We start from the raw sequence: 17,205 nt of genomic DNA, 5'->3' as shown, positions 1-17,205 counted from the left end.
TCCTGTGGGGCTGATGAGCCCCCAAGTCCTGTTGCATGGCTTGAGTGGGGTCCTCACTGGAACTCTCAGACGGTGCAGTGGGCGCATCGTTCATGCTATGCTTCAGTTGGAGACACCGTCAAATAGCTACAAACGCATAGCAGGATAGTGATGTAGAAATGCTTCCCTCTCCAACCCCTTTTCTTAGTTTCTTCATTTAGTGGGAAAATAAAAATATGTATGACTGAATATTGGCAGACCAAGATAATTTGGCCTCTATATATTTCTATATTGTTGTTCTATTTTCCAGAAGCTAAATGTCGAGATTGAAATTATCAGTCTATTCCATGGAAATTAAATTTGTTGTTAGAAACATATGTGTACAATATGAAGTTACTTGGATTTTTTTCTGTCTTCCAGGTCCGGGTTGACAGTGGTATCCAACCAGGAAGTGATATTAGCATTTACTATGATCCAATGATTTCCAAAGTTAGTTCTATTTTTTAATGGCTTCTTTCAATTTTATTCTGAAGGGCAATAGTCCTATTTAATTAAGAAGTTTGAAATTGGTTCTTTATCTGAATCAGGTATTATAATTAAACAAGGACTTGTGTACTGATGGAAAAGTGAAAGCAGAACAGATTTTCTTTGAAGAGAGAAATTCAGTATCATGTTAGTTTCCAACACCCCTTTTTCCCCCATCAACTCAAATAAAACTACTACCTGCCAATAACAAACTTATCTAACCAGTGACACCAACCCAGCCTATTCCAGTGAGAAGGAGTTAAGGTGTTTTCTGGCCATTCCTGAAAATTGCCTGAGATAAAACTAAGAATGGCAGGTGATGTCAAAGTTTGGGTGATAGGCTGTGTATGTCAGAATACTTTTTACCTTTTCAAATTTTATAAATCACAAATTTTGTAGGTTTCACATAATTAAATTGTATGTAAGAGTATAGGATTTCTTTTATGCCTACCTGTCTTTTTAAAATTTGACTTTCTAGAATAAATTAGCTCCACTTAAATCTTTAAATTTTTAAAAATCTTCAGAATTTGAAGATCTTATAAAATGTAAAATTTTGACCGCAGTTGTTAAAATTGTGGGTTTTATTGAGGAAATTCTATTTTTTCTAAACTTCTAGACTTGTATTGAAGAATGGCTTCTTTATTATAAATCTTCTTTCTCAAGATGTTTTTCTCCATATTTTGGGGGACTTTTTAATGTAGTTGCAGTAAACAAACCATTTTTCCCTTTTTTTTCACTTGTATTGTTTAAATGAACTTTAGGTATTTTGTTAGTTAGAGAAATGCTATTTAATAAAAAATACATTAAAATATTACAGATCAATTTAAATGAATATAGTTTCATTTTAGATGAATGCATATCTGTTCAGAAAAGTGGCCTGCAAATGAATTTTCATACTGGCTATTGAAAATACTAAAATGTACTAAATGTATTATATAAACGTGTTGAATGTACTAAAATGCAAACTACAAATTGACTAATGTAATAATCAGAAAACTCTTTCATGAATAGTTAAGGTGCAGTTTTACTGCTAATTTGTATAAGATACATGTAAATAAGCACAAAGTCATATGGGACAGTAAATTTTTTAGTACAAGAACCCATTGCTTCTATATTATGTTATTTGTAAATATTAGCTATTCAAGGTTTCAAACTTGGAACCCACAGAAAAATGGGGAACACAAAAACCTCTTTCCTAATCTTCCACTATCCCAGATGTTTTCTTTCCTTTAAAAAAGTTTATGCTTATTTTTGTTTATCTCTAATAACTCTTTACTGTGATAGTGAACTGTAGGAGAAAAGTCTGAAATAGCTTGATTCTAATATTTATTCATTTAGAAAAATCTTGATATACTTAATATAAATCGAACCACTGTGAAGTTTTGAAAGATAATATGGGATATTATGGGAAGTGAGTTGTTCGATGGATTGGTCTATATATCTATATAAATCTTTTTGTTTGCTTGCTTTTAGCTAATCACATATGGTTCTGATAGAACTGAAGCACTGAAGAGAATGGAAGATGCACTGGATAATTATGTTATTCGAGGTAAAAGCAAACATTTTAGGTCCTGTTATCTCTGCAATTCTAGAAAATAGCTTGAAGATTTACTAATTAGTGAATTTGGTACAATATTTGTTTAAGTGGAATAAAAAAAGCTTGAATTAATTAAACTGGCATACTAATTAAGAATAAGTATTTCATTTTCTTTAGCACTCGTATACTTTACATATATATCTTAGATCATAAGTTTCATTTACTAGCTTAATTTATGATCTTTCCTAGATGAACATACAGTTTTTTATATGTAAAATGGTTCTTTATACTGAAGACTTCTGGTGGGTGCAGTTTGACAGCAGATTTGTTATATTATTATTGTTTTTGGTTTTTTGAAGTATGAAACTTGAAAATGTGTGGAGATAGAAAATATAGTGGCCTACATTTGACTAACTTGAGAGTAGAAAGAAGAGATCTTTGCTTCTATGAACTAGAGCAAATTATAGAATATTTTCTAGGAAATACAATTTTGTTACCTCATGTGCATACAGGATAGTTCTAATATCTAACAAAGTGAGATTCTATAAGCCTTTAGGGTATGTAGTGATAACTGCATTAGGACCAGCCATTACACTTAAAGAATTAAAATAGAGTTACACTTATTCCCCTTAAGGAGTAAATTGCATTTTAAATGTTATTAGCAACTTTCCATTCGTAATCAAAAGATCATTTTACTTTAGCTCAACATAAATTATCATCAGCTTCGGGATAATGGACTTTAATATCAAATTTAAAGTGTGAAATATAAGTTCACATAGAATTATGACTGAATCATGTAGGAAAGACCATATATAAACAATATTGAAAGCCCCTTTTAGGTCCTTCTCAGTACTGTGTGCAGCATTATAAGCTTTCATTGCACTTTGTCCTATTGCTTCTCCAAAGCATTTATCAAAACTAATTGAAGAATCAATTGTGTAATTAATTGCTAAATGTTGGATTATCCCCTAAGAATATTAGGTACATGAGGGCAGCAATGGTGTTTATCTTGTTTACTTGTATATTACGGTACAAGTGCTTAGCAGTGTCTGACACATGATAGCTGATTAATTCATATTTGTTTAATGAATTCATGAAAGACTGAGTGATAGCTATGTCTATTTCAAGGAATTTCTAATAAACTTGGTTTGAAAAATACAGAAAGATAAATATAATATAAATTGGTAGATGTCTTAATAGTGGAGTGAAAAAGTAGAGTGGGAATTCAAAGGTGGGGAGGGTATCTTACTTTTCTCACCACTCCATTTTGGTCCTTTGAAAGTAATGTGAGTACTGCATTAGGGCTCATAGGTGACAGTTGAGAGTACCTCACTATGTGATTCCTTCAAACAACACCCTAGAGTAGCAGCATTTTTTAATGAACTGGTAACTTACTGTGTAGGTGAAATAAAAGGATGGCACACGCAGGCATCTTTGGAGTGTGACTTGCTATTATCTTGTGGAAAAACAATCTGGCGTTAGATGTTAAAATAAAAGTACATACCCTTTGACCTACTTGTTCAGTTTTTGGGAATCTTTCCTAGAGAGTTAAAAAACTGAATTGTGAGATGATGTTTACAGGGACATTTACAACAGCATTGTTTGTAGTAGCCTAAATTCTGACACACCAGAGTGTTGACCAAATGGATGAAGAATTGAGTAACTTACTGTGCACCTTCACTGTGAAATACTAGGTAACTATGACTTGAAGGCATGTCCATATGTGCTGAGAAAGTAAAAAAGCAATTTTTTAAAAATATATTTTATTGATTTTTCACAGAGAGGAAGGGAGAGGGATAGAGAGCTAGAAACATCGATGAGAGAGAGACATCGACCAGCTGCCTCCTGCACACCTCCCACTGGGGGATGTGCCCGCAACCAATGTACATGCCCCTGACCGGAATCGAACCTGGGACCTTCCAGTCCGCAGACCTACGCTCTATCCACTGAGCCAAACCGGTTTCGGCTAAAAAAGCAATTTGAAGAGTAATGTTAGTGCAATCTCATATTAGTTAAACCATCTTCCCATCCTAAAATATGTTTAGTTGTGTTTGGATGAGCATAAAGATGTGGTTGTATACATATCAGAGTACTACCTCTTCTAATCTTTGAGGAAACAGGTTTTCCGGATGCAGTGTGCCAGAAACACCTTGTAGAAGATGAGTGCTTAGGCTAAGAAGGTATTCCGAGGGGGCTGTACACTTGATCAAAAAGAACTCCTAATTCTCTTTCCTTTTCATTGGCCCTGCTGTCCTATGCTACCACTATCTATATCATAGACTGGCGCATAGCTTCCTGAATGGGTTCTCTATATCTGCTCTTTACCTGCACCAATCCATTCTTCAGTATGGACTGAATAAACTTTTTAAAGTGTAAACCCAATTATCACTTCTCTATTAAAACCCGTTTAGTGTCTTCCTGTTGCCTTTCGCGTGGATGCCACAGTAGTTTCATTTATATTACTTTCTCTCATCCCTCCTTTTTCCTGCTTCACTATTGTTTTCATTTCCTAGGATGTGCTATTTTCTTTCCACCCGAGGATCTTCTAAATTAGGTTATTGTTAAAACAACTATAGCAAAGAGAATAAAAAACAGTGACTTAAGAAAGATACAGTTTAATTTCTTTCCCGTGTAATAATCTAGGAAGGATGTTGTCAGGGGCTGTTAAGGTGATTCTTATATTCACAGCAAATGGTTTTCATTTTGGGGTCCAAAGTGGCTGTGTTTGTGCCCATCATCCGGCCTCAGCAGGAAGCTGGCAGGGCAGTGGAGGTTATGTGCACTTTTTTTTTTTTTTTAATTCAGAACATAACCAATAGGAAGGCTCCCCTCCTATTGGTGCTGAATCGTAAGGTCATACATAGCTGCTAGGAAGGTGAGAAATGTAGTTGATATCAAATGGCCATATATTAAGCTAAAAAGTAGCATTTCTTTTATTAGGGGAAGGAAGGGAGAATAGATATCGGTGGATGACTAGGAAAATAAATACATCTGCTCATTTGTGGAAACACATACACACAAGACCAGAACTAATAAGATGATGTACTTACAGGAGATGGAGGAAGGATCTGCTGGAAATGATTGGGATCTGCTGGAAATGATTGGGATCTGCTGGAAATGATTGGGAGGCGTGAAACAAAATACATGGCATGAAGGGAGAGACTTCCTTGATTATACATTTTTGTATAATTCTGACTTTTAGATCTATAGTAATATTCAAAATAAGTAAAATCATTAATGTTTTAGGGAAAAAACTCAAGTGGAATACAAAGAGAAGCAAATGGACAGGAGTCTATGAATCATATACTCATGCTGAAGGAGAGAGAAAACAGCTAACCTAAAGAACTTTTAACAGTATTTTGATTGATAAGCTAAAGATAAAATATGTATAAATAAATATTAAATTCTAGTTAGGAGGTTTGTTTTTCCTAGTTCATAGGTTAGAGTTCTGAAAACCAGTTTATGTCTATTCTGGGATTGAGGAAATAAAAACGTTTTGGATAAGAAGAGCCAAGTTTCTCACTGTCAGAGAAAGGAGTTACAGATGTGGAAATGGATAAGGGTAGAATTAACCTTACGGTGTTGAAATAGAATTCTTAGTTTTTGCCATAGATTGAAAAATAAGTATATAAATATATGTTATTGTATACGTGTATGTTTGTGAACATGCGTGTGTATGCCCATATATAAATATATTTTCTAGCTCAGGTTTCTCCATGTTAGCACTATTGACATCTTGGGGTAGACAATTCTTTGTTGTGGGGGCCTATCCTGTGCATCAGAGGATATTTATCAACATCCTTGGCCGCTACTCACTAAATGGCAGTAGCATCTCCTCAGTTATGACAACTGACATTTCCAGTCATTGCTATATATGCCTTGGGGACAAATTGCCCTTGATTGAGCACACCAGGCATCTAGATCTTGTTTTCTAAATACCATTCTCCCATGAATGGAATCAGTACTCATTGATAACATGGCTGATTTCAGGAAGAGTATAAGATGAGCCTAAAATATCTTGTATAAGAAAGTAATTAAGTGTGCAAAAATGATACGGCAAAGATACCGGAGCCAGCTTTAAGAGGCTCCCACTGACCAATCAGGGGAAACTTCAGCAAGAAGATAAATAATGCTAGCAATTTATTAAAATCCATGGAATAAAATAAGAGTCTAGGAGTTCTTATAGATATAAATAGATGAGAACGATAATTGAGGGAGAAGGCACAGTTCTTCCCTTACAGTAGAATTTTAACAAGTGTCGAAAAACACCACTTGGCGAACCCCAAATTGTTTAGGTAAAAATCATTAGTGATGAATGCTAAAGTTAATGGGTGAAAATTAGTTAAGTATAATAGGAAAATAGTACATTTAAAAATGGAAAAACCTAGCAACTTACTCAGAAGATCAAAATTAACATCGTTGGTAATGAGACAGATCAACATCATGTGCCTCTTGATATGATGCACTAAAAAGAGCACATCATTTCTGTGACATTCTTTTCAAAAATGTATAATGTGAGTATAATCAGGAGAAAACATCAGACAAACCACATTGAAAGACAGAGTACTAAATAAATGGCTGTACTCTTCAAAAGTGTCAAGGTCAAGGAACACAAAAGTGGATCAACTTATCTAGATCAAAGGAAACTAAGGACACATGACAACTAAATGCAATGTGTCATCCTGGATTAGTTCCTGGACCAGAAAAAATTGTTTTTTCCTTTGTAGTAAAGGTCATAAATGGGACAATTGATGGAATTTGAATAAGGCCTTTAGATTAGGTAATGATGCTGTTATCAATATTAATTTTTAGATTTGGTCATTGTACTGTGATTACATAAGAGATTTACTTTGGTTTTAGGAAATATACACTAAAGTATTTAGAGGTTAAATGCATATTGTCTGCAAATTGCCCTAAATGTTTCAGAATAAAACAAAAACAAAAAATAAAACACCAAAAAATCTGTGTGTAGAGAAAGAGAGGGAGGGAGGAAAAATGAATGACAAAACAAATAAATGTGATAAAATGTTAACATTTGGAGAATCTGGGAAAAGGATATACAGTAATTCTTTGTATCCTATTTTTCTGAAGGTTCTATAATTTTGAAATTATTCAAAATAAAAAGTTTTAAAAATAGGCGAAGAGGAGCATACACCCTCCTCTCTCCAAAGGTAACATGTAAGGAATAAAAACAGATGCATTTGCAATTTGTAATTATATATCATTCTCACTAATTCTAAAGGATAGAGGGGTTTAAAAAATATGTTATGAAGGACAGAAAAGGAAGGGCAACTTACTGTCTAGTTTGATAACTGTTTAGTTGTTTAATTATGTTCCCCTCCACCCCAAGTTGATTGTGAGTTTTTGTTAAAATAAAGAATCTTTACAGCAAAAATAAATGAGTGAAAGTTAACTTCTGTGTCCCCATGCAGTAAGCAGTGGCTTTGGCCTCTGTTTGATCCTGGCAGTGTGTGGAGCTAATGTCTGGCCAGTGTTTTGGAAGCAGCAGGTAGTCAGAAGGCTGCTCCTAGGGGTCCTCCTCTGTGGCTGGTCATGATTTCCCATACAGATGGGACCGCGTGAACTTTGGCAGAGGTCATCCTCAATTCCCAGTCCAAAACTCAGAGTCATAATTTTTATGAGTATGTGATTAATAATATTGTTAAAATTATAGACTAAGTCTCAGAGAGTACCTCTACTGTCTGCTTATTGTTTGAACAAGGATCAGTTTAAACGGGATTGTCTTTCCTGGGACATGGAAAGAAAGTAAACTAAGTATAAAATGGTAACTTTCAACTATGTGGGATATCATTGAACAGTTCAATGATTTTTTTCCACTTACCTGATCCTTTGAGCTTTTAGGTATAAAATAATTTTTTTATTCCCATTTGGTTTTAGAATTAATTAATATATAGTAGTTTTGGGAGCAGTTAAAGCATCTGGATTTTGGTCATCTGACGTTAGCCAGTGTTTTACCTTATAGTTGTTAGGAAAGAAAAACACATAATGGTTTGATTTTGTATGGTATGATGTAATATTTAATTTTTAAAAAGTTTTTAAAAGTTTATTGATTGATTTAAGAGAGGAAGGGGCAGGATGGGTGAGGGAGGGAGGGAGGAAGGGAGGAAGGGAGGGAGGGAGGGAGGAAGGGAGGGAGAGAGAGAGAGAGAGAGAGAGAGAGAGAGAGAGAGAGAGAGAGAAATAGAGAGACACAGAGAGAGAGGAACATTGATTTGTTGTTCCACTTATTTATGCATTCATTGGTTGATTCTGGTTGATTCTTGTGTGTGTCCTGACCAGGGATCAAACCCACACTCTAGGTGTATTTGGACAATACTCTAACTGAGCTAACCAGCTAGGGCAGTAATATGTAATATTTTATTCAGAGAATATTAAAGAGAAAATATTTTTGCATATTAATTATATTCCTGAAACATCCTTTATCAAAAGAAAAGAATATATTTTCATGCTGTATTGACTATTCAAGTAGAAAGATTTTTTAGAAGTCCATGCTTCACTTTGTGTGCTTGAGTGGCTCTGTTCTTTGATATCCAAAATGTAAATTAATATTTGCTTTTAATTCTTTTGAGTTATGCTCTCTAAAATAAGCACTTTTTAAACTTTAAATCTGAAATGAAAATACAACATATCATTTACCCTATAAAATTGCATACATTTTAATTTTTTGGATGTCATCAGTCACAAATTGATCACTGGACATCAGAAAATAATCTTATTTTTGTTCACATTATCATTAACTATTTCTGAAAGCTATGTTGTATTTTACTGAAGACAGAGCCTGATGTAATCTATATGGGTATTGGGCACCCAGAGAGCAAGAAAATTTATACCAATACTAGGCTGTAACAAGAAAGCCGATAAAATTAAATATGACATATATCAAGTGAACAGTATTATTTTTGTTTAACTGGATGATGTAAGGATAAAAATCCCGAGTTAGATTATCTTTCTAAGTTGTTCATTACTTATGCAAAAAAGCTTATAAATAAAAACATTCTGAATTCTGTACATGAGAACACCTTTCTTTCTTTGTTTTTTTTGTTTGTTAATCCTCACCTGAGGATATTTTTCTATTGATTTTTTAGGGAGAGTGGAAGAGAGAGGGAAAGACAGACAGAAACATCAATGTGAGAGAAATACATCGATTGGTTGCCTCTTGCATGCGCCCCGACCAGGGCCTGGGCCGGGAGGAGTCTGCAACCAAGGTACATGCCCTTGACCGAAATGGAACCCGGGACCCTTTGGTCTGTAGGCTGACGCTCTATCCACTGTGCCAGACCAGCTAGGGCAGAACACCGTTTTTTAGAAATAAAATTAAAACTATACCTTGATCTAACTTTCATCTTTTCCTGTAAATTATACATGAATTTATTTATTTATTTATTTTTGCTTTTTTCTGTTTCTCACTTTGTTTTGGATACATTTGCATGCATGTCCACCTCCATGACATCTGTATCCTTCTGTATGTACATTCTAATCTGCCCATTCTTCTGAACTCATCATTTAGACATCATCAATCTTATCTCATGCGCATCTCAAATTTAACTTGCCCAAACTTTTCCTCTCAACCTGTTCCTTTTTTGTAAATGACATCTTCTATCATGTAGAGCCAGAAGTTTGGGTGCTGTGCAGATTCATCTCCCTCACTTTTGACAGCCGCTAAGTCACCAAGCTCTGTCTGCATCCTGAATGTCTCTTACATCTGGCTACTTTTCTTCATCTGTATTGTCTGCATCCCAGCTGTGGGCTGAGGCTTTGCCACTTTTCAACCTGTCTCCTGCAATTGTCAGTTAATGGTTTCCCCCCATCTTTACTCTTGCCCCTCCCCAATCCCTTTTCCAGCAGAAACTTGAGTGATTCATGGAATGTATAACTAGTCATATCTGCCCTATTTAAACCATTCTGGTCACTCTCAAGGTAAAGTGAAATCTTTGTATTTTGTATGGCCATCAGACCCAGAATGCCCCTCTCTGACTTTTCAGGCACACTGTTCTTTCACTTTGCTCAGACACTTTGGCCATGGGTCCTTTCAGCCTCTACTTAGAAATATCTGTGGTATACATTTGCTTTACAGCAATGAAAAGTCTTATATAATTTAAGTTCCTCCCTAATATTACCCTGTTTGTGGCCTTCTACATCTTTCTCTATTTTCTTTCCCAGCCAGGAAAATTAGTGTAAGTCAGAAATACTTTCCTTTTCCTGGAACTCCTGTCATTTCCTAGGCATGTAAATCTCTCTGGCAAATTATCACCCTTTTCTTCATCAAAAGGGGTTTAGTTTGTTTGTAAAATATACAACGAAGGGATTCATTTCCCTTTGATAGCCTGACCTCTTTCAAGGAGTCTTTTATTTTTAAATTCTTGTTGCCTTTTTGTCTTTCTAAGCACCCTAGCATATAGCCTTTAGTTGCTCTTCATTTTTCTCTATCTAAATATCACCTATAATATAGGAAGATGTCACATTTTGCAATGATTTCTTAGGTTTATTGGTTTCACCTGAAATTTCTTATACCATCAAATACTTTCCCAATAGATAAATAATTACAAAGGCCTTAGAAACATTAGTGATTGAGTGTGGACTCAGTCATTGCCCTCAGAACAAGGTCAGGATAACTGCATTTCTCCTGGGCGTGTGTTATAAAGATATTTATTAAATCATTGTCTGTATGTAATAACTTCTTCCATGGAGTATTTGTGTAGCTAAAGGAATGATATTAATATTTGAATTGTGGGACTTTCTCCAAGTATTTTGAAGGAGTTTGAAGAGATTGAAAATTGGATTTTATAAAATTTTATGCACATAGTATCTTCTGAGAACAGAGATGCTCAGAACTTTTCATATGATTGTTGGTATGGTTTATAATAAAGAGATGCGTAGAGAAGTGCCTAGAAGTATGTATTAAGTTGTTGACATTGATTGCCTTAGAGATAAGAAGTCATATTGTAAAGATACAGCCTTCTTCCTAATGCATCTGATTAGGATATGGTGTAACCTTCTGTAACAAAGTTTCCTAAATACAGTGGTATGAAAGGGGTAGGAATTTATTTACTTCTCATGTAACACTCTCTCTAGTTTATGCTGATGGGGCAGTTAGTGTTCTGTGGTCATTTCAGGAGACACCGATACTCACATGCACGTTCCCATCTTGCTTGCTCCGCTTCATCTACATTGGCAAATCTGAGTTCGAGCCATGTCAGGAGCTCACAGGAAGAGAGAAGGAAAGGAAGTCCAAGCAAGCAATTCTTTTTTCAAGAAAGTGAGGCCAGATTTGGATACATCACTTTAACTTTCAGTCCTTTGTGGAGGAATTAGTTTGTCATGTCTAGCTATAAGGTAGACAGGCAAGTTCAGTCTGTGTTTGGGTGGTCTTTTGTTCAGCTAAGACTATTACTGTCAAAAACATGAAAAGCAGATTTTAGGAGAAAACAGCAGTTTGTCACAATATACGTACATATTAAAAAATTTTTAGCCGAAACCGGTTTGGCTCAGTGGATAGAGTGTCAGCCTGCGGACTGAAAGGTCCCAGGTTCGATTCCGGTCAAGGGCATGTACCTTGGTTGCGGGCACATCCCCAGTAGGAGGTGTGCAGGAGGCAGCTGATCCATGTTTCTCTCTCATCGATGTTTCTGATTCTCTATCTCTCTCCCTTCCTCTCTGTAAAAAATCAATAAAATATATTTAAATTTTTTTTTAATGTATTATTATTTTAATTTATATTATACTAACTTTAGATAATTATCCAGTCTCTCTGGATCAGTTTCCTTTTTTTAATCCTCTCGTAAGGATATTTTTCCATTAATTTTTAGATAGAGTAGAAGGGAGAAAGGGAGAGAGGGAGAGAGAAACATTGATTGGTTGCCTCCTGCACACGCTCCGATCAAGGCTGGGGATCGAACCTGCAATCCAAGTATGTACCCTTGACCAAGACCCTTTACTGCGCTAACCACTGAGAACACTGGCCAGGGAATCTTTTCTTTTCTTTTTAAATCCTCACTCAAGGATATGTTTTTATTGATTTTAGAGTGAGAGGAAGGAAAAGGGAGGGGAGCATTGATGTGAGGGAAAAACATTGATCATTTGCCGCCTGTACACATCCTGACTGGGGACTGAACCCACAACCTTTTGGTGCATGGGATGATGCTCCAACCAACTAAGCCACCTGGCCAGGGCACAGTTTTCTTATTTTTAAGTCTCCTTTTTCCTTGTAATTTTTAAAAATTCTGTCACTGGTTACTGAAAGTCGCTAAAAACAGGTTCTGTATAATTGCTCTTATTTTTCTTCCTGTGATATCTTATTGTGACATGAGTAGTGGGTGTAGAATAAATGTTGATAGATGTAGATTAATTTGCTCAGAATATCAACATTGTTAAAACCTAATAGCAGATATTGGCAAACTTTTTTGGTAGAGAGCCAGAGATGAAATATTTAGACTTTGTGGATTACATGGTCTGTGTTGCAACTACTTGTCTCCATTGTTGTAACATGGAAACAACTATATGTAAACACTGCTGTGTTACAATAAAATTTTATTTACAAAAATAGGTGGTAGGCGATTTGACCTGCAGGGCATAGTTTGTTGAGACCCTTCATTTTAGGATTGCTATGTCCTCAAGATAGAAATTGGTACCAATGTAGATTTGTGGAGCTTCATTCTTACAGAGTATGAAATTGGAAATTAGGTAAGTAGATCACTGCTGGGGCTTAGGATGCAATACTTCTGCCTGATGTTTATTAATTATATATTACCTTCTGCTCTACATTCTCATAATTCTCATATCAAAGGATAATAATGAGCACAAAGATAATATACCTTCTTGAGTGGCAGACATTGCATTCAGCATTATCCTATTTGTAGCTCATGACAATCATACAAAATAGGTTCAATTATTATCACCATTTTACAAATGAGGAAACTGAAACTTTGAGATCTTACATAGCTTACCCAGAGATGGACTTGGTACTTGAACTTGGGAGATTCTTTGCTTACATGATCTTTGTAAAAGTGAGGGCTCAAGAAGATTTGAATAGCAAGATAAGAGTCAGTCTTTCTAGGTTTGTTTCACAGCATAATGGTACAGGTTAGAACTATACAGAAGCTGGAAGGAATGAACAAATCTCAATTTTGCTTCAACTTTAGCTTTATTATGTTTCAGTTGCCCTGCTCCTCTTATGGAAGCCTGTTTTCCCTAGATTTGAATTGTCTCTTTTCAGTTCCTTTCATTCCTACTTAATATCTTTGTAATCTACATGACCAAGATCAAGTACTCCTTTCATAAAGCTTTTCTATATCATAAAACTATCCCAATATCATTCATGTCCCTCTTGTGGAAGTTTATATTTGAACTTTACTTTGTAGTAGACATTGTGTATTAGGCTTAGTTTTTCCTATTAAATCAGTTTTTCCTACTAGATCAGAAGCTTTTCTCCTCTTCCTCCTCCTCCTTTATTCTCCTTCTCTTCTTCCCTTGATATATAATAAACTTCTCATGTATATGCCTGTGAAATCATCACCACAATTAAGATAGTGAACATTTCTTTCACCTCCAAAAGTTTTCTTTTGTTTTTTAAATGCCCATAGTAGTTACTTTATTTATTTTTTTCTTGCATAACTCAACAAGCTGATTTTATTTTATTTATTTACTAGAGGCCCGATGCACGAAGTTTGTGCAAGAGTAGGCCTTCCTTCCCCCAGCTGCCGGCACCAGCTTCCCTCCAGCACCCGGGACCTGGGCTTCCCTCCGGCACCCAGGACCCGGGCTTCCCTCTGGCCACTGGCAGGCACCCGGGACCCAGGCTTCCCTCCCAGCCCCAGCGTCTTCCAGAAGGACATCCAGTCTAATGAGCATATTATGCTTTTTTTTATTGTAGCTTTTTAACATTAAATTTATTGGGGTGACATTGGTCGACATGATCATATAGGTTTCAGGTATGAGTTTCTGTGTTATAAGATCTGTATATTGCACTGTGTGCCCACCACCCAAAGTCAAATCTTCTCCTATCACCATATATTAGGACCTCCTTCTCCCCCAACCCCCTTCCCTCTGGCAACCATCACACTGTTGTGTTCATGGGTTTTAGTTTTATACCGCACATTTGAGTGAAATCATATTATGGTTCTTAGCTTTTCCTGACTGACTTATTTCACTTAGCATAATATTCTCAAGGTACATCCATGTTGTTGCAAATGGCAATATTTCATCCTTCCTTATGGCTGAGTGGTATTCCATTGTGCATATGTACCACATTATTTTAATCCAGTCCTCTATCGCTGGATTCTTTGGTTGTTTCCACGTCTTGGTTATTGTGAGTAATGCTGCAATGAATATAGGGGTGCATGTATCTTTGCAAATACATGATTTGGAGTTTTTCAGGTATATACCCAGAAGGATTGCTGGGTCATATGACACTTTATTCTTAATTTTTTGAGGAATTGCCAAATTGCTTTCCACAGTGGTTGTACCAGTCTACATTCCCACCAGCAGTGAATGAGGGTTCCCTTTTTCCCACAACCTCTCCAACACTTGTTATTGCTTGTCTTGTATGGCCACTCACAGATATGAGATGGTATCTCACTGTAGTTTTGATGTGCATTTCCCTAATTGCTAGTGAGATTGAACATCTTTTCATATATCTATTGACTGTTCGTATATCTTCTTGGGAGAGGTGAAGATTCAAAGCAATCCTGAGAAAAAAGAACAAAGCTGGAGGTATCATGCTACCTGACTTCAAATTATACTACATAGCTACAATAATCAAAACAGCATGGTATTGGCAGAGAAACAGATACATAGATCAATGGAACAGAATAAAGAGTCCAGTTATAAAACCACATGTATATGGACAGATAATTTTTGACAAAGGAGCCAGAAACACAATGGAGTAAAGATAGTCTCTTCAATAAATGGTGCTGGGAAAATTGGAAAGCCACATGCAAAGGAATGAAACTAGATTACAGTTTGTCCTCATGTACAAAAGTCAATTCAAAATGGATCAAAGACCTAAATATAAGATCTGAAACAATAAGTTACATAGAAGAAAATATAGGTACCAAACTTATGGACCTTGGTCATAGGGAACATTTAATGAACTTGACCCCAAAGCCAAAGGAAATAAAGGCAAAAATAAATGAATGGGACTATATCAAACTAAAAAGCTACTGCACAGCAAAAGAAACTGACAACAAAACAGAGAGGCAGCCAATCAGATGGGAGATGATATTTGCAAATAGTAGCTCCAACAAAAGTTTAATATCCAAAATATACAAAAGCTTTCTTAGGGCCTTTGCAATCCATCTTCTCTTCAATCCTGCCCCAGTGTAGCCACATGATCTGCTTTCTGTCACCTTAAGCTGTTTTACATTTTCTGAAATTTTATATTAATACTAGAAGCCTAGTGCACAGATTCGTGCACAGTTGGGGTCATCTCGGCCTGGCCTGCAGGGATCGGGCCAAAACCGGCTCTTCGACATTCCCTGAGGGGTCCCAGATTGCGAGAGGGCGGTTCTCTGGTGACGCACTCCGGAATCAGGCTCCCTCCTCTCTGGTTCCAGGCACGTCACTCGAGAACCGCAGCTGCCGAGTCACCACAGCTTAGCAGCTCCTGTGTTGAGTGTCTGCCCCCTGGTGGTCAGTGCACATCATAGTTACCGGTTGGAGCGTCTGCTCCCTGGTGGTCATTGTGCATCATAGCTACTGGTCAGATGGTTGGATGGTCGCTTAGGCTTTTATATATGTAAATACTCATATAGTATGCATTATTTTTGGTTTTGTTGAATTCATAATTTTGAGATTTATCTTTGTACATATTAGTGATTCATTTCTTTTTATTGCTGTGTAGAATTCCATTGTATGGACAAACCACATTTAAAAAATTCATTTACCTATTGATGGACATTTAGATAATTTCCAGTTTTTGACTATTGTAAATAAAACTGTTAACCTTTGTGCATAAATGTTTGTACAGACATATGGTTTTATTTTAAGTTGGGTAAATACTTGAGAATTAATGTTTAACTTTTTAAGAAACTGCCAAACAGTTCCAAAGTGGATGTATCAACTTATATTCCCCACCCCAGGGTATGACAAATCATTTTTTTTTTTTTCACATCTTCACCATCTCTCAACCTTTAGCCACTTAAATTAGTGTTTGGTGATATCTTATTGTGTTTCTTTTGCAATAGAGATGTTGAACATTTTTTTGTGTGTGCTTACTGGCCTTTTGTATATGTTTTGTGAAATGTCTGTTCAGATCTTTGCTTTTATTTTCATCTTGGTTTGTTTGTCAAATTGTTATTGTATTGTTAGCATTCTTTATATATTCCAGATACAAGGATTTTGTCTGATATATGTGTTGTGAATATTTTATCTCAGTCTGTGGCTTGCCATTTTATTTTCTTAACTATATCCTTTGAAGAACAGACTTAAATTTTGATGAAATACAACATGTTGATTATTTTCAGGATTTATAGTTTTTGTGTACTATCTAAGAATCTGTTGCCTGCCTCATGCTAAGAGATTTTTCTCCTATATTTTCTTCTATGTTTTGCACTTTTAGGTTTTATTTTTAAGCTTGTGATTCAACTTGAGTTAATTTTTGTGTATGGTGTGAGTTAGTGTTGAGGCTGTTTTCTTTTTTCCTAAATGGATATCTCATTGTTCCACCCCTTATTGAAAAGATATTTATTTCCCCATTGAATTGACTTAGCAATTACCAGCTTCTTAAATTTACATTTAGAGTTTTATTGCTACCTCAAGTTCAGATTTTTTTTGTTGTTACTTGAAGTGAACGAGATAATTAAGTTTGTATTGTTCTTGCTAGATCATAGGAAAGTGGTGATAAATTTCTCCTGATAATAAGAATTAGATTTTAACTGACTTATTGTTCTCCAGTTCAATCTGATCTTTTATTTTTAGGTGTTATACATAATATTGCGTTACTTCGAGAGGTAATAATCAACTCACGCTTTATAAAAGGAGACATCAACACTAAATTTCTTTCTGATGTATATCCTGATGGCTTTAAAGGTTTGTATGCATTGAAGTATTTTAATATTAAAGTTATTATTTTTTACTTATTGTAATGTATACTTTTTTTCTATTTTGAAATTAAGGTCTTTGGCCCATATTATACTTGATTTGTTAAC

At 35.6% G+C, this 17,205-nt stretch overlaps 1 protein-coding gene across 2 annotated transcripts in view; it reads left to right on the top strand.

Annotated features, from left to right (window-relative positions):
- PCCA (propionyl-CoA carboxylase subunit alpha) overlaps positions 1-17,205 on the top strand; it is a 377,531-nt gene that overhangs the window by 202,351 nt on the left and 157,975 nt on the right. For both annotated transcript variants that reach the window (XM_079779445.1, XM_079779444.1), the window contains exons 15-17: positions 400-468; positions 1,978-2,053; positions 16,976-17,086. In XM_079779445.1, coding sequence (XP_079635571.1) covers positions 400-468; positions 1,978-2,053; positions 16,976-17,086 — 256 coding nt within the window. The remainder of the gene's footprint in view (positions 1-399; positions 469-1,977; positions 2,054-16,975; positions 17,087-17,205) is intronic.

Source organism: Cnephaeus nilssonii, assembly GCF_951640355.1.
Source record: "Cnephaeus nilssonii genome assembly, chromosome: 8".
In the NCBI taxonomy this organism is placed as follows: Eukaryota; Metazoa; Chordata; class Mammalia; order Chiroptera; family Vespertilionidae; genus Cnephaeus; species Cnephaeus nilssonii.
Note: the sequence above shows the minus strand (reverse complement) of the source record. Positions and strands in the feature narration are given on the sequence as shown.